The sequence below is a fragment of the Chiloscyllium punctatum genome, chromosome 22 (genome assembly GCF_047496795.1).
Source record: "Chiloscyllium punctatum isolate Juve2018m chromosome 22, sChiPun1.3, whole genome shotgun sequence".
In the NCBI taxonomy this organism is placed as follows: Eukaryota; Metazoa; Chordata; class Chondrichthyes; order Orectolobiformes; family Hemiscylliidae; genus Chiloscyllium; species Chiloscyllium punctatum.
This window is the reverse complement of record NC_092760.1, coordinates 71,168,467-71,192,436: the sequence shown is the minus strand read 5'-3', so window position 1 is coordinate 71,192,436 and position 23,970 is coordinate 71,168,467. Positions and strand designations below refer to the sequence as shown.

Below are 23,970 nucleotides of genomic sequence, written 5' to 3'. Positions count from 1 at the left end.
GAATCACAGGACCATGCTGCCCAATGCTGTGTTGGAAAAACAATGGTAGGATGGGAGGCCGATTAGAAAGATTACAGTGGTTTTCTTAATTCCAGTGGTTGACAGTCCAATTTGCAGATGAGATATTGTATGGTCCCATGTGGTCTCTTGGTGTAAGACTTCGAGAGCTAATGGAACTTTTGGATAAATTTTTGGAAGAGGATGGTGAACAAGCAATGGTTGTGGTTGATGTGGGAATTAATGACATAGGTAGGGGTAGCTTGGAGGGCTTGAAGGATCGGTTTCAGGAGTTAGGTGGTAAATTGAAGCGCAGGCCTTCCAGAGTAGTAATCTCAGTATTGCAACCTGTGCCATGGCTTCCCCATTTACGCAAAGTCATGGTTTGAGGGAGATTTTTGGGATGTTGACCTCTTTTTGTTGAGAAGAGACTTAAGAGTGAGCTATGCATGATCAGGAAGGAGTGATCACAACCAGAGTTGACATATAGTTCAGGGAATTTGGGCAAGAGGTGCTTTAGCTTGCTTTGTTTCTTGGCTCATAATTTTTTTTTAAACCTAATAAATTGAAGACCAAGTTCATTGGCCGAGCACAAAAGAGTGACACCTCACGTAAGCCACTAATTCATTCGTTGAAGATAGCTACTGATTTACTATCTATTGTAGGACACTTTCAGATTAAAGATAAAAAAGGAAATATTTACAGGCTACAAATTAAAAGACCAGTAAGAAATGTTTAAAAATCGAATTATGAAATAAGTAATTAAAAGAGCGAGGCAGGGCAAGTCGATGTACTGTAAATACATGATGTGAGAGCTGGCAGACCCCATTATGATTTGTAGTGATCATATCTGTAGCAAGTATGTTGCCAGGGTTTCAGTTATAGGGAGAGACTCAATAGATTGGGGCTATTTTTCCTGGATCGTTGGAGCCAGAGACTTTATACAGGTTTATAAAATCTTGAGGGGCATTGATATGAGGGGCATTGATAGGATGAATAGGAAAGATCGTTTTCCCAAGGTAGAGGGTATAGGTTGAAGGTGAGAGAGGAATAATTTTAAAAGGGACCTAAGGAGCAGTGTTTTCATGCAGAGTTTGATGCACAGATGGAATGCGTTGCCAGAGAAAGTGATGGAGGCTGATACAGTTACAGCATTTATAATGCATCTAGATGGGTGTATGAATCAGGGTTGGACCATTCGCCACAGCAGACACGCCACTGACGATTAGCCACTGCCCTTTGACCATCAAGGACGCTTAGCCACCACCCAAGACTATTCGCCACCGCAAGCAAGTCGTATATTTTGAATATTGGTGGTACATAAAATTGCCGTTATATTGGTTACGGTAGTGTTTGCGTTGTTTCAGTAACAACTTATTTTCGTGACAGGAGAGTTTTCTTTAAACGTTTTGAATCTGCCTCCACCACCAATTCCAAATTCCACACCCTATTCATCAAGCAAAACTATTGTTCCTTTAGATTACCTTAAAATGCCCTCTTGATTTTTTTCATTTTACTCTGAGTAATTTATGATAGTGGACCTAGATCTGTGTACTCTGTTTCTACTACACTGAGCCCTTCTTCAGGAATAAGGAAAGTGTGTCCAGCAGGCTAAGATAAAAGGTAGGGAGGAGGGACTTGGGGGAGGGGCGTTGGAAATGTGATAGGTGGAAGGAGGTTAAGGTGAGGGTGATAGGCCGGAGTGGGGTGGGGGCGGAGAGGTCAGGAAGAAGATTGCAGGTTAGGGAGGTGGTGCTGAGTTCGAGGGTGTTGTGTTCCTGTTTGGAGAACTTAGAATGCTTATACACCAAGAACCAGGATGACAACACCTGAGCATCCTTGAGTTTGAGCAGCAGCTTGCTTGACTGAGGATGTTTAAATAAGTTGTTCTGGAAATGCAAATTATCACTTGTTCATTAAATCTGTTCGAGCTTTATGTAAATTAAACTTGGTCTACGTTACTGCTTGCAATATGGATTGGTTATTGTTTCAAGAAACTGCGAGAATATGACTGGACCTTTTTACTTAATTGCAAAAGGTTCCACACAACTCCGTCACTGCTACCGAGTACTCCGTTACATTTTGAACAATTTACTTTGAGTTTCACCTATGACAGTTTGGTATCGATAGCAATAAAAAGAGACACCTAAATATGTAGCTATTACTTTATATAGTGCTAATACTCTGCATTTGTAAAACTATCAGGCACTTGTTTTGACACTTGGAAAGATGGTTTTACCTTTCTGTGCAAAGATTAGCTTTGTGAGAACTTTTGATTTCAAACTGCGTAATTCTGTTACAGTACAGTCTGGTTAGTAAGCTGCAAGGGCACTTTTTCCAAATTGCCTGAGGACAATAGGTAAGTTTGGAGCTGTCAAGAAACATCAGTGCTACACTATTGTCCTCAATTTCTCACTCCTATACGTTTGTAGCTTCAAAAGTAGTTGCTGCACTTTTTTTATGACTTTGAAACAATTCAACATTTTCAGTTCTTAAATACTTGTTGGTTGCTCCACCAAATTGACACTAAATTTTGTTGCAATGGTGAAACTGCAAACAAAGCTGTCATTTTTATAGTGACTCAGTACAACTTTAAGAGAAAGTTGTTGTTTGTTGTCAGCGCTGAAAATGTGTTGCTGGAAAGGCACAGCAGATCAGGCAGCATCCAAGGAACAGGAGAATCGACATTTCGGGCATGAGCCCTTCTTCAGAAATGAGGAAAGTGTGTCCAGCAGGCGAACATAAAAGGTAGGGAGGAAGGACTTGGGGGAGGGGCGTTAGAAATGTGATAGGTGGAAGGAGGTTAAGGTGAGGGTGATAGGCTGGAGTAGGGTGGGGGTGGAGAGGTCAGGAAGAAGATTGCAGGTCAAGAAGGCGGTGCTGAGTTCGAGGGGTGGGACTGAGACAAGGTGGGGGGAGGAGAAATGAGGAAACTGGAGAAATCTGAGTTCATCCCTTGTGGTTGGAGGGTTCCTAGGCGGAAGATGAGGCGCTCTTCCTCCAGCCGTTGTGTTGCTATGGTCTGGCGATGGAGGAGTCCAAGGACTTGCATGTCCTTGGTGGAGTGGGAGAGGGAGTTGAAGTGTTGAGCCACGGGGTGGTTGGGTTGGTTGGTCCGGGTGTCCCAGAGGTGTTCTCTGAAACGTTCCGCAAGTAGGCGGCCTGTCTCCCCAATATAGAGGAGGCCACATCGGGTGCAGTGGATGCAGTAAATGATGTGTGTGGAGGTGCAGGTGAATTTGTGGCGGATATAGAAGGATCCCTTGGGGCCTTGGAGGGAAGTAAGGGGGGAGGTGTGGGCGCAAGTTTTGCATTTCTTGTGGTTGCAGGGGAAGGTGCTGGGAGTGGAGGTTGGGTTGGTGGAGGGTGTGGATCTGACAAGGGAGTCACAGAGGGAGTGATCTTTTCGGAACGCTGATAGGGGAGGGGAGGGAAATACATCCCTGGTGGTGGGGTCCGTTTGGAGGTGGCGGAAATGATGGCGGATGAGGTGGTAGGTGAGAACCAGTGGGGTTCTGTCCTGGAGGCGGGGCACAAGGGCGGAGGAGCGGAAAGTGGAGGAGATGCGGTGGAGAGCATCGTCGATCACGTCTGGGGGTAAATTGTGGTCTTTGAAGAAGGAGGCCATCTGGGTTGTACGGTATTGGAACTGGTCCTCCTGGGAGCAGATGTGGCGGAGACGAAGGAATTGGGAATATGGGATGGCGTTTTTACAGGGGGCAGGGTGGGAGGAGGTGTAGTCTAGGTAGCTGTGGGAGTTGGTCAGTTTATAGTATAAGTCCGTGTTGATTCGGTCGTCCGAGATAGAGATGGAGGGGTCTAGGAAGGGGAGGAGGAGTCTGAGACGTTCCAGGTAAATTTGAGGTCGGGGTGGAAGGTGTTGGTAAAGTGGATGAACTGTTCAACCTCCTCGTGGGAGCACGAGGCAGTGCCGATACAGTCATCAATGTAGCGGAGGAAAAGATGGGGGGTGGTGCCAGTGTAGCTGCGGAAGTTGGACTGTTCCACATATCCTACGAAGAGGCAGGCATAGCTGGGACCCATGCGGGAACCCATGGCTTCTCCTTTGGTTTGGAGGAAGTGGGAGGATTGGAAAGAGAAGTTGTTGAGGGTGAGGACCAGTTCAGTCAGTCGAAGTTATGGCGGGAAAGGAAGAAGCAGAGGGCTTTGAGTCCTTCATGATGGGGGATGGAGGTGTACAGGGACTGGATGTCCATGGTGAAGATAAGGCGACGGGGACCGGGGAAGCGAACATCATGGAGGAGGTGGAGGGTGTGGGTGGTGCATGGAGGAGGCTGGAGGAAGAGTGCCTCATCTTGCGCCTAGGAACCCTCCAACCACAAGGGTTGAACTCCGATTTCTCCAGTTTCCTGACTGGAGAATGACCAATGATTCCCTGACAATAGTATGTTTCAGCTGCTTAATGCTATATTTAGACTGCCCAGCCAGATGGTAATATATGGAGGTTTGTTTAAGGTGAGCTTTCCCAAATGCTTGACTTTTTAAGGTTGGAAGTAGTTAAAAAAAAAACTGGTGCACTTCAAGCTTGATTGTTTAATTTAATGTAGTTTGAGGTTTCATGTTGTTTTTCTCCTCAAGGCAATCTTACTATCATGGTATTCCACATGCAGCATATTAATCAATAATTCGTAAGCATCTTTCAGGACACTGGCTAAAGCTTAAAAGGAGGAAATTGTAAGGCAATGAAGCTTGTGTTTATTTGAATATAAAATATCACTGGACAACATAAATTGATTCAGATGAAAGAAAATGCATCAGCTGCAACTAATATGGGAAGGGGTTTCAGAAGCATTCTGAAAAGGTTTCCCCCAACTTTGAGGTCATTTGAAAATTGTACCATCCAGAGAAGAATTTTTAAACTTGAGGCATAAAGCACAAGTGAAATGATTGTGCTCACATTGAGCACTCTGCAAATTTCCAATACAGATTGTACAATGATATGTTGTTATTTTGCATCCTTTGGTGTTTACTTGGGTTTTTATTTTTGATTTTGAGCATGTATTGTGGGGCATGAGCAGAATCAAAGGGATGGGACTCCACAGAACTCCCCTGTGTCATAGAGTACAGCATTGAAACAGACCTTTTGGTCCAACTCATTCAGGCTGATCAGCTATCCTATCCTAAGGTAAACTAGTCCCTTTAGCCAGCACTTGGCCTATATCCCTCTAAACCCTTCCAATTCGTATGCCCATCCAGATGTCTTTTAAATGTTGCATTTATACCAGCCTCCACCACTTACTCTGGTAGTTCATTCCGTACTCTCACCACCCTCTGTGTGAAAAAGTTACATCTTCCCCTCTCATCCTAAAACTGTGCCCTTTAGTTCTGGATTCCCCCATCGCAGGGAAAAGACTTTGTCTCTTTTCCCTATCCCTATTTTTGTCAAACTCAGTGAAGATGGATGTTCCCCAATCCATAACAGTGCTATTACTTGAATGATTCACATGGAAACCAGTATTTTGGCCAATCAGGCACTTAAAATGCTGCAGCATACAAGGCAACAATGAAATGGGCCAAGGGTCTTTCTGTGCTGTGATAGCTATGACTCTACCATTCTGACTTTTCCCAGCTTGCAAATTAGTGAACCAAAAAGCCTTATCTACATCAAGTCTTGAAGCGATCGGCTAACCAGGTATTTCACTAAACGTTGCTATTGCTTTATTATCAAAACCAAATTTCAGCAAAGATACAAGAACACGTCAACATAAACTGATTGCTCATACACAAATATAAATATTTATCCTGCTAACCCTAAGCATGCAGGTAAACCTTTTTTTATCAAAAGGGAGACAAAGCAAATTTGTCTATCAAGATTCACTTCCAAAAAGTTCAACTGTTTTGCCCTTTAGTTACTGAAGGCCAAAAAGGTAGTTTGTAGCCTGTTCTGAAGCCTGTCATTATAATCTGGCATGTGTGGTTAAGTCTCAAATCATATATGGTTATCTCTGGAGTCTTGGCAGAGACCTCTTACTCAGGATATACAATACTGAGATGTTCCTTCAGTCACTCTTCGAGAAGAACAAACAGGTTTCATCCTGAACTCAACAGGAAAAGGAGTGAGTTGAAGACGGAGGCTTGCATGGTTGGTTAGATTGAAATGGGGAAGTTGTAGAGGGGCTGGAATTAAGATCGGGATGGTGCCAGGAAGAGAGATTTTTAAAACTATGTTAAGACATGGTTCTTGATAAGTAAAGCTTTAAAGGTTACGAGGAGAAATAGAAGATTTCACAAACATGACTGACTGGGCCAAGTAACCTAATTCTGCTCCTACATCTTATGATCTGTCAACAAAGAAACACTAAGCTAATCAGGAACTCTGAAATCCTCAAATCACTGAAGCAATGAGTTATTACAAATAAGTATTGTATCTCGAGCTGAAGGCTATGTATGTCAGGGAGCCATTTCGGGGGAAAATGTAGTGCATGCTGTTATAGTGTGAAACTTGAAAGGGTTCAGAAAAGATTTACAAGGATGTTGTCAGGGTAGGAGGATTTGAGCTATAAAGAGACTGAACAGGCTGGGGTTGTTTTCCCTGGAGTGTTGGAGGCTGAGGGGTGACCTTATAGAGGTTTACAAAATTATGAGGGGCATGGATAGGGTAAATAGGCAAAGTCTTTTCCTTGGGGTGGGGGAGTCCAGAACTAGAGGGCATAGGTTTAGGGTGAGAGGGGAAAGATATGAAAGAGACTGAAGGGGCAACGTTTTCACGCAGAGGATGGTACGTGTATGGAATGAGCTGCCAGAGGAAGTGGTGGAGGCTGGTACAACTGAAACATTTAAAAGGCACCTGGATGGGTGTATGAATAGGAAGGTTTTGGAGGGAAATGGGCCGGGTGCTGGCTGGTGGGACTAGATTGTGTTGGGATATCTGGTCGGCGTGGACGGGTTGGACTGAAGGGTCTGTTTCCATGCTGTAAATCTCTATGACTCTACATCTCTAAATTTAACTCTGAGATTGTGGTCTTCTGTTCCAGCTGTGTGCTTAGGTGATAGGAACCTGTTAGTTGTGACAACGCCAGTCTGGGAAGGTTTATTTAGAGGTGAGTCTTTTTTTTGTAATATTTGTTATTTGGTGTGACCTTTTGCTACCTTATGCTTATTATTTTGTGCCAGTACTATACCATCTAGAAAATAAATGCTTCCTTGTGTGTTGTGGTTTGACGTTTAATTGGTAACTTTTGAAGATTATTCTCATTCTCCTTCAATGCAAGTCCACATAGTTCATGTTATCAAACTGCAGAACAAAATGTTGCTGCATGCCTTCAGCTAATAAAGGAGAGAGTGAGAATGACGAAGTAGTCCCAGAAAATCAAAAAGAAGCCCCAAGTTCTGTGCCTACTGATCTCCAGTAAAAGTCTCATTATATTTCCCATCGTAATCCTTCTCAGGAACATAAACAATCTTCTAACTATACAGGCAAATGTCTTTAACTAGTCTATAACCCTCCAAGATATATTTGATGTCCACATTGAACCATTTGTTTACTCTGTTTTGCTATAATGGTTCCTCAATGTAGGATCAATTGGAAAAGGTGATATCAGGCTTCTTGTAGTAATGGGGCTTAATTCCCCCTCAATTTTTATTTTTATCCATATTCACTGTTCAGTAAGAATGTAGAGCCATTGTTAGATTCCCAAGATGGAGGCCTTCAACTGACTTGTCTCTGCTTCTTGTTGCCTGTCAAATCCATTATCTGTCTGCCATCTACACCCCCAGCAAGAATAGTCTATCCCTTATTTGTTCATCCTTTTTTATCTTTTTAACTTCACCTCAAAGCTCATTTCATTCCATGGGAATTGCCTTCTGTTTGTTGGACTCACTTACAAAAAGCAGCCAGTATTGTGACCATGCTACTCCCTTAACAAGGTTGTGTTGTCCTTGGGTTTTTTTCAGTCGTGTTGTACGAGGCAGAGTTACCAAGATGTCTGGTTCAGATGTATATTACTGTCAATTTGCTTATAGCTAACAGAGACTGCCTCAGTAAAAGTGGCTTTCAAGTTAAAATAAAAACATTTGTACAATGAAAGGGGAGTGGCCAGCTCTCCAAGCTCAGCTTTTCTCTGGTCTGGTTTTGTTTGATTTCCGCAAGCACAAGGCGCCTCTCTCTCTCTCTCTCTCTCTCTCTCTCTCTCTCTCTCTGTCTGTGTGTCTATGTGTCCCTCTCTCTCTCTCTGTCTCTCTGTGTCTCTCTCTCTCTCTCTCTCTCTCTGTGTCTCTCTCTCTCTCTCTGTGTCTCTCTCTCTGACTCTGTGTGTCTCGCTCTCTCTGCCACTGTGTGTCTCGCTCTGTGTCTCTCTCTCTGTGTCTCTCTCTCTGTGTCTCTCTCTCTGTGTCTCTCTCTCTGTGTCTCGCTCTGTGTGTCTCGCTCTGTGTGTGTCTCTCTCTCTCTCTCTCTCTCTCTCTCTCTCTCTCTCTCTCTCTCTCTCTCTCTCTCTCTCTCTCTCTCTCTGTGTCTCTCTCTCTGACTCTGTGTGTCTCGCTCTCTCTGCCACTGTGTGTCTCGCTCTGTGTGTCTCTCTCTCTCTGTGTCTCTCTCTCTCTCTCTCTCTCTCTCTCTGTGTGTCTCTCTCTCTCTCTCTCTCTCTCTCTCTGTGTGTCTCTCTCTCTGACTCTGTGTCTCGCTCTCTCTGCCACTGTGTCTCGCTCTGTGTGTCTCTCTCTCTCTCTCTGTCTCTCTGTGTGTCTCTCTCTCTCTCTCTCTCTCTCTCTCTCTCTCTCTCTCTCTGTGTGTCTCTCTCTCTGACTCTGTGTGTCTCGCTCTCTCTGCCACTGTGTGTCGCTCTCTCTGTGTCTCTCTCTCTCTCTCTCTCTCTCTGTGTCTCTGTCTCTCTGTGTGTGTGTGTCTCGCTCTCTCTCTCTCTCTCTCTCTCTCTCTCTCTCTCTCTCTCTCTCTCTCTCTCTCTGTGTCTCTCTCTCTGACTCTGTGTGTCTCGCTCTCTCTGCCTCTGTGTGTCTCGCTCTGTGTCTCTCTCTCTCTATCTCTCTCTCTCTCTCTCTCTCTGTGTCTCTGTCTCTCTGTGTGTGTGTCTCTCTCTCTCTCTCTCTCTGTGTGTCTCTCTCTCTGACTCTGTGTGTCTCGCTCTCTCTGCCTCTGTGTGTCTCGCTCTGTGTGTCTCGCTCTCTGTGTGTCTCGCTCTCTGTGTGTCTCGCTCTCTGTGTGTCTCGCTCTCTGTGTGTCTCGCTCTCTGTGTGTCTCGCTCTCTGTGTGTCTCGCTCTCTGTGTGTCTCGCTCTCTGTGTGTCTCGCTCTCTGTGTGTCTCGCTCTCTGTGTGTCTCGCTCTCTGTGTGTCTCTCGCTCTCTGTGTGTCTCTCGCTCTCTGTGTGTCTCTCGCTCTCTGTGTGTCTCTCGCTCTCTGTGTGTCTCTCGCTCTCTGTGTGTCTCTCGCTCTCTGTGTGTCTCTCGCTCTCTGTGTGTCTCTCGCTCTCTCTGTGTCTCTCGCTCTCTCTGTGTCTCTCGCTCTCTCTGTGTCTCTCGCTCTCTCTGTGTCTCTCGCTCTCTCTGTGTCTCTCGCTCTCTCTGTGTCTCTCGCTCTCGCTCTCTCTGTGTCTCTCGCTCTCGCTCTCTCTGTGTCTCTCGCTCTCGCTCTCTCTGTGTCTCTCGCTCTCGCTCTCTCTGTGTCTCTCGCTCTCGCTCTCTCTGTGTCTCTCGCTCTCGCTCTCTCTGTGTCTCTCGCTCTCGCTCTCTCTGTGTCTCTCGCTCTCGCTCTCTCTGTGTCTCTCGCTCTCGCTCTCTCTGTGTCTCTCGCTCTCGCTCTCTCTGTGTCTCTCGCTCTCGCTCTCTGTGTCTCTCGCTCTCGCTCTCTCTGTGTCTCTCGCTCTCGCTCTCTCTGTGTCTCTCGCTCTCGCTCTCTCTGTGTCTCTCGCTCTCGCTCTCTCTGTGTCTCTCGCTCTCGCTCTCTCTGTGTCTCTCGCTCTCGCTCTCTCTGTGTCTCTCGCTCTCGCTCTCTCTGTGTCTCTCGCTCTCGCTCTCTCTGTGTCTCTCGCTCTCGCTCTCTCTGTGTCTCTCGCTCTCGCTCTCTCTGTGTCTCTCGCTCTCGCTCTCTCTGTGTCTCTCGCTCTCGCTCTCTCTGTGTCTCTCGCTCTCGCTCTCTCTGTGTCTCTCGCTCTCGCTCTCTCTGTGTCTCTCGCTCTCGCTCTCTCTGTGTCTCTCGCTCTCGCTCTCTCTGTGTCTCTCGCTCTCGCTCTCTCTGTGTCTCTCGCTCTCGCTCTCTCTGTGTCTCTCGCTCTCGCTCTCGCTGACTCTGTGTCTCTCGCTCTCTCTCCCTCGCTCTCTCTCCCTCGCTCTCTCTCCCTCGCTCTCTCTCCCTCGCTCTCTCTCCCTCGCTCTCTCTCCCTCGCTCTCTCTCCCTCGCTCTCTCTCCCTCGCTCTCTCTCTCTCGCTCTGTGTCTCTCTGTGTCTCTCTGTCTCCTCTGTCTGTCTCTTGCGCGCGCTCTCTCTCTGTCTGTCTGTCTCGCTCTCTTTCTGTCTGTGTCTCGCTCTCTCTGTGTGTGTCTCTCTTTCTGTCTGTATCTCTCTGTCTCTGTCTGTATCTGTGTGTCGCGCTCGCTCTCTCTGTCTCTCTGTATGTCTGTCTGTCTCTGTGTGTGTGTGTCTCGCTCTCTCTGTCTGTGTCTCTGTCGCTGTCTGTCTCGTGCTCTCTGTCTCTCTCTCTGTCTGTCTGTCTGTCTGTCTGGCTATCTGTCTCTCTATCTCTATCTTTGTCTCCTGTAAGACCCAATGTTTGATCTTACATCTTATCCCAAGGGGTATTTTTGGGGATTGTTGCAGGCATTTGGAACAGCATCATTAGATTGGGATACTCTGTTTTCACATAGGTTAAGTTATTCTATTTTCTGTTCTCTTCGTGTTTCATTTAGTAATCTTGCAAATAAATTCTGTTTTGTTTAAAGCTGGGCCAGCTGCATCCCTGCTGGAATATCCAGTCTACACGTAAAATGACTAGCAAAGTTGGGTTCCAGACTCCTTTCTTGAAATGTTTTGAGAGGGTCTGTCCTGGTCTTTAACAGTTGGCATTTTGGATTCCTGACCTGCTTTTTGTCAATGTTCCTCTTGTCTTCTCCATTGTCCACCCTCCTTCCTTTCAATATTATTGTCAAAGTTACCGCAAATACTTTGAATATTGCTTATTAATATCCCAACTCCAACTTTGTTCCTTCTCACCGTAAGGATTTGATTGCATGGATTAAGCACGCTTCCATAAAGCTGCCTGAAATTTATTCTTGAATGAACTTAAGTTAAAATTCACAACATGAACCTTTTTGACCTGGAGGACTGAAAGGGAATGTTTTGTCAAAATATTTCAGTGCAATTTACTCTTGAAAATCTGTGGAGCTATTCTTTCTTCAGTTAGCTTTTTTTTTAGGTTTAGAATCAGACAGCGTGGAAACAGACCCTTTGGTCTAACTCCTCCATGCCATAAAATGCTTCACAGGAAAGTTAACTTTTATAGCAAGGAGATCTTGTATTCATAGTTCATCCAAAATATTTTCAAACTTTGTTCTGAAGTTTCACTTATAATTGTTGAGAAATACATAAATTCTTTCAAATAAAAGTGAGCTATCAATATCTATCCTAAAACAAAATGAAACATTTCGCTAAAACAGATTCATCTGTTTGCACATGATTTAAATAGTGTGCATCAACTGTGCAGGTTAATTGAGCTCTTTCATTATTAAATTCCTCCAAACTGGTGTATCTGATGATAATATCAATGCTGTTTAAATGTTAGCAAAATGAGAAGAATGCCAATAGTTAGTTGTAACTTGTCATCTTTTAAATCGGATTATAGTTACACTTTGATACTTTTTGAGCCATTTATCTTTTTTAATACTGCTGGTCATTTCAGGGAATGCATTATGATGACATTTGGAAGTTTATGTTTCGATTTTTCCTGCATAATGCATTGGAAAAAGAACTTATTTTTGGATTGATACAATGCTTTATCATTTCTTCAGTGTTGTGAAATGGATTCGATTACATATTTTGAACTACAGAAAATTGGTAAACAAATGTGGCAGCCAGTTTCACAGCATAGACTGGTATTTGCAGATAAATGATTAACTACTTCAGTTGTTTTTGGTGATGCTACTTGGAAATGTTACCTCAGATAACGGGAGACTCTGCTGTTCAAAGTACGGGAAAGAGCAAATGAGTGCTGGGTTTAACGTGCTATAAGGAAGATGGAAGACATTCGAACTTAGCTGGAGCCAATTTCGGTCATGTGACAAAAGCATTGAGGAGTTGGAAGGGCTCGGGAAGCAAGTTGAAGAGATCAAGTAGTGGACTGCAGCGTCGGAGACTGAGGTTGAGTCCTCTGCAGGGTGGATCCAGGCCTTTCAAATAGCTCCGGGCCTCGACTGAACAGATCTGGAAGATCGAAGTAGGTGGAAAAATATGGGGTGCAGGAAGGAGCGGAATCTGGGCAGCTTGCAAGCTTTTTTGAAGATTGGCTGCCACAGTCTGTTGGCTGGGATGCCAAAACGGACCAGGTAAAGGTTGACAGAACTCACTGGGTTGCAGTGCACAGATCCAGTCTGGATTGGCACCCCAGCTCAGTCCTAGTACCATTTCAGAGCTACAGGGATAAGCAGAGAGTCCTGGAATCTTCCAGAAGGATAGGGAAAGATTCACAAGTCCTGAATTTTCAGGGAACTAAGGTAATTTTTTTTCAGGATTTTTCTGCGGCGGTGATCTATAAAAGAAAATAGTTTGAGGTCAAGAGAAAATTAAGGGACCCTTGTATTCAATATTCGATGAGATACCCAGTAGTGCTTCGTATTACTCATGAAGAAACAATGTGGTCATTTGACTCCTTGGAACAAGTAAAATTTCTTGGACACTTGAAAATAATTTGGATGGATTTATATCCTAGACAGCAATGTTTGTTTTTTTTCTCTTTCTTGCTATGTTACTTGTAATGTTGACCTTTTCTTAAAAAAGCTGCTGTTGCTGCTGTGTTTTTTTCTGAGAGGTGACAAATGGGGTTTAACGCAGAAAAGTGTGAGGTGTAACAGGAATACAGAGTGCTGGGCTAATGGTAAGATTCTTGCTAGTGTGGATGAGCAGAGAGATCTCTATGTACATGTACATGGATCCCTGAAAGTTGCCGCCCAGGTTGGTAGGGTTGTTAAGAAAGCATATGGAGTTTTAGCATTTATTGGTAGAGGGATTGAGTTTCGGAGCCCTGAGGTCATGTTGCAGCTGTACAAAACTCTGGTGCAGCCGCTCTTGGAGTATTGCGTACAGTTCTAATCACTGCATTATAGGAAGGACGTGGAAACATTGGAAAGCATGCAGAAGAGATTTACTAGGATGTTGCCTGGTATGGAGGGAGGGTCTTGGGAGGAAAGGCTGAGAGAGTTGAGGCTGTTCGTGTTAGAGAAAAGGTTAAGAGATGACTTAATAGAGGCATACAAGATGATCAGATGGTCAGGGAGAGCCTTTTTCCTCGAATGGTGATGGCAAGCTCGAGGGGACGTAGCTTTAAATTGAGGGGTGATAGATAGAGGACAGATGTTTGAGGTAGATTCTTTACTCCATCCTGGGGACATGGAATGCACTGCCTGCCACAGTAGTAGACTTGCCAATCTTAAGGGCATTGAAATGGCTATTGGATAAATATATGGATGGTAATGGAATAGTGTAGGTTAGATGGGCTTCAGATCGGTTTCACAGGTCGGCGCAACATCGAGGACTGAAGGACCTGTACTGCGTTGTTTGGTTCTATGTTCTATGTCCTGATGAGCATAAAACAAAGCTTTTGTTAACATTGCTGAAGACGATCACAAGAGTTTACAGTAGGGTAAGTTAGAGCCACCGCATTGCAGGAAAAATTAGTGAATTTTACGTTTACAATCATTAGATACATCATAGTGGACCAGTAACTCATCATCAATGGTCACTTGCAGACGAGCATGACTCTCTCCCATTTTCCAGTTGAGTCCGTAGGTGGCTGTACAGACTGAAGCTTATGGTAGCTGCAGTGTTACACATGGGACAGAAGTTGGTCATGGGAAGGGATAGGTGGGGTATTTGTGTCATTAGGTGGTTTTGGCCTTCATGGCATGCAATCTATGCACCTGAAGTGCAGGAATCTTAAGATTAGAGCAGGATGTCTTCCTGTTTTTATCTCTCATATTCCAAGAAATCCCCAGCAGTTTAATAAGAGGCTGCATAATTTGTAACTCAGACATAGCAGTAGATTGGAATTGATAATGACACGTTCTTGCTTAATTTAGGTTGTTTTGAATTAGAAGCTGCAGTATAGCCAATTAGGACAGGTGGAAACCTCAGCAGGAAATGAGTAGGAGCGATGACAACCTCTAGCACATTGATTTTCAATATGAAATTTCACAGTGATTGCAGCAACAGAGCAGCATGACTTTCTACACTCTACAGTGTCATCTTAACTGTGAGGAAATACAGGTGAGTGATGGTTGCGAGTTGCCATGAATACTTTGCAGCAAGCAAAAGATAAGACTTTTTTTCTTTTGCTTTAAAGCTGTAACAGAAAATAGTTGTAATGGGTTGTGATGCTTTGGAAGATGTTGCATATTTTGAAAGCTGGAATCTTCAGTGTCAGCAACACTCACAGAAGTTAAAATATTGACCATTAATGATTTGGAGATGCAGGTGTTGGACTGGGATGTACAAAGTTAAAAATCACACAACACCAGGTTATAGTCCAACAGATTTAATTGGAAGCACACTAGCTTTCGGAGCGACGCTCCTTCATCAGGTGATTGTGGAGGGCTCGATCCTAACATAGAATTTATTGCAAAAATTTGCAGTGTGATGTAACTGAAATTATACATTGAAAAATTGATTGTACAATTGACTGTATAATTTCAGTTCCATCACACTGCAAATTTTTGCAATAAATTCTGTTAGGATCGAGCCCTCCACAATCACCTGATGAAGGAGCGTCGCTCCGAAAGCTAGTGTGCTTCCAATTAAACCTGTTGGACTATAACCTGGTGTTGTGATTTTTAACTTTATTGACCATTAAAACAGCTTTGCTACTGGAGACAAAAAATAACCAAGTGAAAAAATTAAAACTTGTCAAGTTATTTAGGCCTACATTGGGGAGACAGGCTGCCTATATGCGGAATGTTTCAGGGAACACCTCTGGGACACCCGCACTAACCAACCCAACTGCCCTGTGGCTGAACACTTTAACTCCTCCTCCCACTCCGCCAAGGACATGCAGGTCCTTGGCCGCCTCCAGGCGTCATGTGGTCAGGGTCTGGCAATGGAGGAAGAGTGCCTCATCTTCCACCTTGAAACCCTCCAACCACACGGGATGAATGTAGATTTCTCCAGCTTCCTCATTTCCCCTCCCCCCACCTTATCTCAGTCCCAATCCCCGGATACAGCAAAGCCCTCTTGACCTGCAATCTTCTTCCCGACCTCTCTGCCCCCACCCCCTCTCCGGCCTATCACACTCACCCTCGCCTCCTTCCACCTATCGTATTCCCAATGCCCCTCCTCCAAATTCCATCCCCCCCTACCTTTTATCTCAGCCCGCTTAGCACACCAACCTCATTCCAGAAGAAGGGCTTATGCCCAAAACGTCGATTCTCCTGCTCCTCGGATGCTGCCTGGCCTGCTGTGTTTTTCCAGCACCACATTTTTCAACTCTGGTCTCCAGCATCTGCAGTCCTCACTTTCTCCAAGTTATTTAGGTATTTGATCCCACAGAGCAAGGCAAAGCATACTTCTCTTGAAAATTATTCAAACCTAGTCGTGCAGTTAGAAATCTGTGATGATGATAGATGCTAATTGATGTAAAAAAAAATGCCCACTTGCCTTCTGTGCTGACCATTCCTTGGTGCCTCCTGGGTCTTGGCCTTGACCCAGTGCAGCGGAGGTAAAACCAATAAACCAAGATTAACACAGAAAGCTAAATGTCATGAAACTTCTGCATTTTTTTCTCCTTTTTCAACATGCAATTCTTTTTAACTGGCAGTGTAATAATTCTGTAACTTCTTCAAAAGGTTTCATGTTACTAGATAATTTTTGTACAATAAGCATGTCTGCATTCATTGTAAAACTCAGTGTTAGTGAATATTTTTTGGAGAATGTGTGTGGCTAAGTATGGTAAAGGGGTAGGAATGAAGTAAATAGATAAAATGCAGGACGGTAAGGTGGTAAATGCATCAAGTAGCAGGCATAGAGTCACAAACTGAAAAATGGGTAGAGTTGCAGGAGGTATGGTGCAGATATGTGCCATAGTTTGAGAGAAGTTGGGAACTAGCAGGGCAGAATGGGGAGATGCATGTGCATGCAACAGGAAGGTGGAGTTTATATGGGCTGGATGGATACAAGGGATGGGACTATGGAAACAGGTAGCATTGGGCTGTCAGGTTAGGTTGTGGGTAAGGATGGATTCATTTGTTAATGTGGGTGTTCATTGTCCTTTTTGGAGTTAGATAGATGATATTAGTTATATCATTATCCAGGAGGTGTAACTGGTTTTAATTCCTCTAGTTTTTCATGGGAAGATATTAAACTAAGCTCATTGAAATCATCTGAATCTTGGATTCCGAATTAAGAATTGGGCCTTTTGGCGGAGTCCATACACTGGTTTTGCTGAAGTGTAAGTTTGAACTTCATTGTGATTCCTTTAGAGCCACAACTCTAAATTTCCCTCTGCAATGACTTTGTTCCTGTGGGAAGATCACTACCCTTTTTTTAAAACTGTATAATAGGTTAAACTTTCTGATGCAGCTTAATGACTTCGCTGTTTGTGTTAGTTTAGTGGTTGTAGAATATTGAACATGAATGATTCTTTCTTTTTCAATATTTTATTTCTGGCAATTAGTACTTTGCAATCTTATATAGAAAAAAAAGTTCCTTTTTAAGAGCATTTTCATTATATTTGTTTGATCCTCAGTGTATGTCCAATTGCAACCATGAAGTATCTAGACAATTCTACACCTTCTGTTCCCAGAGGGCGTTTTATTGATGAGGAAGCTTCCAGGTGATAGCTGGGAAAATGCATTAGCTCTTTTGTCTTATTTCAATCAGACACATTATTCTTGAACTTTGTTTTTTTTTGTAGAAGTTGTACCTGATCACTTTTTGAATTTATTTATAAAGCCAATAGTGGGACATGGGCATTGCTGTCTGGCCAGCATTTATTACCTCTTCCCCCCTAGTTGCTCTTGAGAAGTTGGTGTTAAGCTGCTGCCTTGAACTGTGACAGTCTGTTTGCTGTACATAGACCCACATTGCCCTTAGGGAGGGAATTCCAGGATTTGGACCCCGTGAAATTGAAGGAGTGGTGATCTGTTGCCCAGTCAGGATGATGTGTGGTTTGGAGGAAAAATTGCAGCCGGTTGTGTTTGTATGTATCTGTTTCCATTGTCCTTCCAGATGCAAGTAGTCATGGGTTTGGAAGGTGCTGTCTAACTATTTTGAGATTTCTGCAGTCCAACTTGTAGATAGCAACAATGTGCACTACTTGGTGTCAGTGGTGAAAGGAGTGGATGTTTGTGGTGCCAATCAAATGGTTTGTCCTGATGGTGTCAAGGTGTTCTTGAATGTTGTTGGAGCTGCATGCCCCTTGGGGAGTATTCCATCACACTCCTGACTTGTGCCTTGTAGATGGTGAACAGGCTTTGGGTCATCAGGAGGTGAGTTACTTGCTCAAATATTCTGAGTCTCTGACCTGCCCGTGTAGCTAGTGTTTATATGGTGAATCCCGTTGAGTCTCTGATCAGTGGTAACCCCAAGAATGATAGTGGAGAATTCAGTGATGCTACCACCGAATGTCAAGAGATAGTGGTTAGATTGTCTCTTATTCAAGATGATATTGTGTGGTGTGAATGTTATTTGCTAATTTTGAGCCCAAGCCTGGATATTGTTTGCATTTGAACATAACTCCGCAGATACTGAAGCAGTCTTGATCACTGCTTTCCATTATGAAATCATTGGCAAATGTCCTCACTTCTGACCTTATGATGCAGAGATGCTTATTGATGAAGTAGCTGAAGGTAGTTGGTCCTAGGACACTATAATTTTTATTCAGTGTCATTATTGAAAAATGTTTTAAAATATTTGAGTTTTGAGAAGATTTGTAGCTCAGGTTGAGGTTTGCTGAGCTGGAAGGTTTATTTCATACATTTCGTCACCATACTAGCTAATATCTTCAATGAGAATCCGGACGAAGCACTACTGGTGTTTCCTGCTTTCTATTTATATGTTTGGGTTTTCTTGGGTTGGTGATGTCATTTTCTGTGGTGATGTCATTTCCTGTTCTTTTTCTCAGGGGATAGTAGATGGGATCCAAGTCAATGTGTTTGTTGATAGAGTTCTGGTTGGAATGCCATGCTTCTAGGAATTCATTTTGTTAGTTTTTTTATTACACTGTTTGTTACAGTTCTTGCATGGTATTTTGTAAATGACATTTGTTTTGCTTGTTTTCTGTATAGGGTCTTTTAATTTCATTAGTTGCTGTTTTAGTGTGTTTGTGGGCTACCATGATGCCAAGGGTCCTGAGTAGTCTGGCAGTCATTCTTTGATGTAGGGGAGAGTGGCTCGGGTTTCTAGATGCATTTTATCTGCTTGTTTGGGTTTGTTGCTGAGAATTCGACAGACTGTGTTCATTGGGTACCCATTCTTTTTGAATACACTGAATCGGTGATTTTCCTTTGCTCTGCGTAATTCCTCTGTTTTGCAGTGTGTGGTGCTCATTCAAACAAACACACCACACTAAAACAGCAGCTAATGAACTTGAACTTGAAACAGACAACAATCAAAACCAATGTAATTTACAAAATACTGTGCAAGAACTGTTTGTAACAAACATGGCATCGGACAAACAGGCAGAAAACGAGCCACCAGGATACATGAACATCAACTTGCCACAAAACAACATGACCCTCTCTCACTAGTATCCTCACAAGGAAGGACACCACTTTGACTGCGACAACACATGCATCCTAGGCCAAGCCAAACATAGACATGCACGAGAATTCCTAGAAGCATGGCATTTAAACCGGAAGTCTATCAACAAACACATTGACTTGGATCCCATCTACCATCCCCTGAGAAAAAGAACAGGAAATTACATCACATCATGAAATGACATCACCACGGGAAATGACATCACCAACCCAAGGAAACCCAAATATAAATAGAAAGCAGGAATTGTCAGCAGTGCTTCGCCTGGAGAGTCACTGAAGATGGCAGTGCATCTCTATGACTCTGTTACCTAGTATGGTGCTAAAATGTCTGAAAATGAACCTTCCAGCTCAGCGAACAAACCTACATCCATATTTGAAATAGTTTAAATGTAACAATAATGTTACAGATGATGTGTCAGATTTTGGCTGAAGTTTAGTAATTTCCAGGTGAGGTTAAGAGGAGAGAAGTGGAGGGGCAACTACTTGGCAACTTCCATTTAAGGAGCTCTACTTCCTGGAATGAAACATTGGGAAGACTGAAGCTGTTATTTACAGCCTTGGCCATAGTTTGTGTGAATATATCCCTCTTCTCGCCCAATATCATGTTGAACCTGACTCCCATTAACCCCTGTGATGGGTTTCCAGCTTCATATTCTTTTACACTAGCTAATTGCTACAGCTTGTGGAGAAATTTTGTACCAAGCTTGATGTCACAGATGTAGAAGTCGTGTTTTCGCATTGATTTTTTCTTGTTGACAACCTTCCCAAATACTGTAATCTTCCATCTTCCAGTTCTATTTTATCTGTTCATTTAGTTGTACAAATGAACATAATGCCTGGAGCCATAACTGAGATGGCCAAATGTTACATTTTTTACTTTGAATTTTAACTTTAAATAGTTTTTCTGATTTTATGGCAAGTCCAAGGGCATGTTAACTTTGCCTTTTCTGCATAAATTTTGATTGACCAGATTGACAGTTAAGAAGTTATTAATTGCTCCTTTCTTTGTACATCAGATTATTTTAAACAATATATGCTGCAATTAACTTTCTAATCACCTGCAATTTTAACTTTGAGCCCAGTGAGCTCTTCAGGCTAATATTGTTTTAGGTTCAGTCATAGCTACCATCAACATTAGAGCATTCTCCTCAAACTTATTAACACAAATCACACTTGCTTTGCATTGGACAGACCTTTACTGAATGCTATATTCAAATTGTGTTCTCTGGTGTTTGATATCTTTCATCAATGGGGTGGAGGGGGAAACGTTGATTGAAGTATTTGTATCAACAATACTTGTGATTTAGATGTTCTGGAGAACAGTGGACTCACATACAATTTGGTTTGTGATCAAACAAAAATTTTGTTCAGAAATTATTGGTCACACAACATCGCTAAAATTATACTGCATCAATTTAACCCAATGATGGCTGCTACTCAAAATACCTAGTTGCATTTCCTGTAAAGTCTTTATTATTTTTACCATGGTGACTGCACACTGCATGTAATGCATAAGTGATCACCCGTAACCTGGGAAAGAAAGCAACTGAAAGGACTTGTGGTAATTTGTTTGTAGTCAGAAGGTGTAGTGTAAATTTTGGGCAGTTTAGATAAATTGATATCATTGTAGCATGGATATATTTATAGTTACAAGTTCAAAATTTACAACAAAGGGTCAAAGCTATTATGGTTCCTGATAGTGTGATGGATATTAAAGATATGGTTGTGAGTAAAAAGGCTCATTGACAGACCATCAAAACTAATAAGTACTTGTACTTAGAAGAAATGCAAAATTAATGTCTCAACATGCAAATTGTCCATCCTATTTAATGGCACGTGCTCTTATTTTTGCAACTGAGGCAGCACCACATTCCATGACACACTATTACTGGCATTACATGGAAGTGAAGTAGTTGTTCGATATCTACGCCACTAAAGACCATATGAAGGTGAGATTTTTCTCAACAGTTCAATCTGAGATGTACTGTTAGCCCACTTGGTTATTAAATTTACAGATTGAATCGTCAGGATCATTCTGTAAAAGAAGGCCACATCTGCAGCTGAAGTTGCTCAGGTCAAGATTTAATGTGTCATGATCTGTTGAATACATCAGAGCGTTAATTTGTAGTTGTGTTCACTAATGACCCCATGAAAAGAATTCCTCAAAAATGCAGTCTCCCTCTATGATTGTCTTTGCTTGCCATAGAAATATAAAATCTGTCACAAAGAATGTGGGGTGTGAGAAGTTAGTGGCATCTGATTTCATAATTTGTTTTGCCATTTGATCGGTTGGTTCCTGCTGTGGATAATGGTAGCTGCATGCTTTGAGATCTTTAACGTTGTTACAATCCTTGGAGACATAACTTTTAAAAAAGATACTTAAATTTCTCATGTCATGTGATCCTTTCAGTAAGTCAAGTTTGTGTTGAAGGTTTTTACATGAACAAATAACTTTAACGTTGAAGCACTGTTTAGTAGGCACCTTGTATTTTAGATTTCAGAAAAGATCTTCCATGTGACTTGTAATAAGACTGAAAATGTCCCACCATTATTATACTTTGTCAAATAAACAATTTGTCCTCCTGAAACCTCCTCTCATACCTCGGTTGCCTCTAATCCCAGAGTTGATTCTTAATTGGAAATTGTTCCCTCAAATGAAAACTGGTTGGATCCTCTGGTGTGTTTTAGATCCCCCTCAAGCTTGATCTTTTCAAACTGTGTGTAATCTCCCACCCTTCTCCTGCATGGTTATTAATAATTGCAACATTTTTTTTTTCTTTTGTGGAAGCATGATGGCTGCTTCTATCCGCCTCTCTCTGATTCTCTCTGTCCCTCTGTCTCTGTCTCTGTCTCTCCCTCTCCCTCTCTCTCTCTGTCTGTCTCTTCCTCTCTGTCTGTCTCTCCCTCTCTTGTCTCTCCCTCTCTCTCTGATTCTTGCTGACTCTCCTATTCGGGAGGTCTGCAGACAGCTTACAAACCTTGCAACAATAATTGCTTTCTACAGACTTTTCCTTATTCAAGCTATGTCCCAAGCCTGTGAATCAAGTATATATTTTATCATAGAAAGGTACAGCACAGATTTTGGCCCACGATTTTGTGCTGAGGTTTAATCCTAATGTAAAATAAAGTAACTTAACCTACGCACCTCTCAACTCACTGCTATCCATGTGCATGTCCAGTAGTCACTTAAATGTCCCCAGCAAGGTAAGCTTGCTAATTAATTAATGAATTGGAACAATCAGAACTCCATTCTGTCTTGGAATCAAATAGGCAGCTTCAAGTAACCATTCATAACACTGGGACATCCCGAACAACACCCTGAGAGATTTGGAGATGAGTAGTCTACCCACAGTGATGACAGCTGTTCTGGCCATAGTCAACTTCTTTCCAGTCAAACAAATAAGGTCGTCTTAACGTTAATAAATAATCCAACCAATCTTGCTGGGCAGAATGCAGAGCAGCCTTATAATGCCCTTCATTGTATTGTTTTATTCTAAATTAAAGAGTCAGTCTCAGAGCATAACCATCTTTGTTCTTAGTTCACACTTATAACAGTAAACATTGTAGGTATCAAGCTGCTAAGCTCAAACTTTGAAATACCGTTGGTATCGTCAGTTTTATCTTTGTATGCATCTTTGCTATTCCCAATCCTGCTGAACATCTGTTAAGTTGCAATTTAGAGCACAATATTTGGTGCTGGCATTTGGAGGCATGCTACTTTTACAATGCACCTTTAGGAAATTGGTGGACTGATCGAGCTAGTTTTCATGAGCCTGTCTTTGTGCAGTTTCCAATCGAGAGGTCAGAAGTGATGTGGACAGGAAGGGCCAATGGTGATAGACTCTTGAGGTGATTGCAGAAGTGAGAAAATAAAACTGGAGGCAATATGTAGTGCGGATGGACCATGGAATCACTGAGAGATGGTGGAGGATGGTAATTTTAGCTAAATTAAACCTATCTGAAGCGGCAGGGAGTACAAGGGCACAGGCTATTATTGGTCATCCCGACCTGAAACGAACAAAAATGGAATCCAGTGAAATGTCAACTGAGTCCTTAAGAACTTGTGGGATAACTTGCCAAGACCTTGCAGGAGAAAAGGAAACTGAATGATGCAGGAGTTAGAAAGCTTTGAACATATACGGGCAGCACGGTGGCACAGTAGTTAGCACTGCTGCCTCACAGCGCCAGAGACCCGGGTTCAATTCCCACCTCTGGCAACTATCTGTGTGGAGTTTGCACATTCTCTCCGTGTCTGTGTGGGTTTCCTCTGGGTGCTTCAGTTTCCTCCCACAGTCCAAAGATGTGCAGTTTAGGTGAATTGCCCATGCTAAATTGCTCGTAGTGTTAGGTAAAAATGTAAGGGAATGGGTCTGGGTGGGTTGTGGGGCCAAAGGGTCTGTTTCCACACTGCAAGTAATCTAATCTTACCTAATTTGGAAGTACCATAATAGATTTTGATGGTTTAGCACTACCTGAAAATATACTCCTCAAACACAGAAGCAAAACAGCTTGTTCTGATTTGTTTCACTTGTTCAACCCAAGCCTAACTGCCCAGGTATTTTAATGCAGCAATTAATTATTTCTTTTTACTTAAATGGAGTTGTTAGCCTTTGAGCAAAAAACAAAGTTCATCGGCTATCACCTAATTCACCGTACTTTCAGCTTCAATATTATGCTTGTATTTATGTATTATCTTTTCAAAGGGACCTTAATGTCTCTCAATTATCTTTTTAGTTGCTAACTGCTTAATGTTTGCAATGATCTGTGCTGTTCAGAAAGGCTGATTGGATATAGTAGGCATTCAACGTTTTTATGATTGGTACTACAAATGATCATTGTGATGTTGGATTGTATGAAAGAGACCGAGCAGAGGTGGGGATACTACCACCGTGCATTGAGTCATAGAATCATACAGCATGGAAACAGACTCTTCGGCCCAACTCTTCAATACTGACAGGTTTCCTAAACTGAACTATTGGCGTCCATTTGGCCCATATCCCTCTAAACCTTTCCTATGCATGTACCTGTCCAAATGTCTTTTAA

At 42.8% G+C, this 23,970-nt stretch overlaps 1 protein-coding gene across 2 annotated transcripts in view; it reads left to right on the top strand.

Annotated features, from left to right (window-relative positions):
* The window catches only part of LOC140493773 (transmembrane protein 263-like), a 155,938-nt gene that overhangs the window by 85,016 nt on the left and 46,952 nt on the right, over positions 1-23,970 (top strand). The window contains exon 3 of one of the 2 annotated variants that reach the window (XM_072592635.1): positions 6,993-7,058. The exons of the other annotated variant lie outside the window; for it this stretch is intronic. Within the exon in view, the coding sequence (XP_072448736.1) occupies positions 6,993-7,058 (66 nt within the window). The remainder of the gene's footprint in view (positions 1-6,992; positions 7,059-23,970) is intronic. 2 annotated transcript variants of the gene reach the window in all.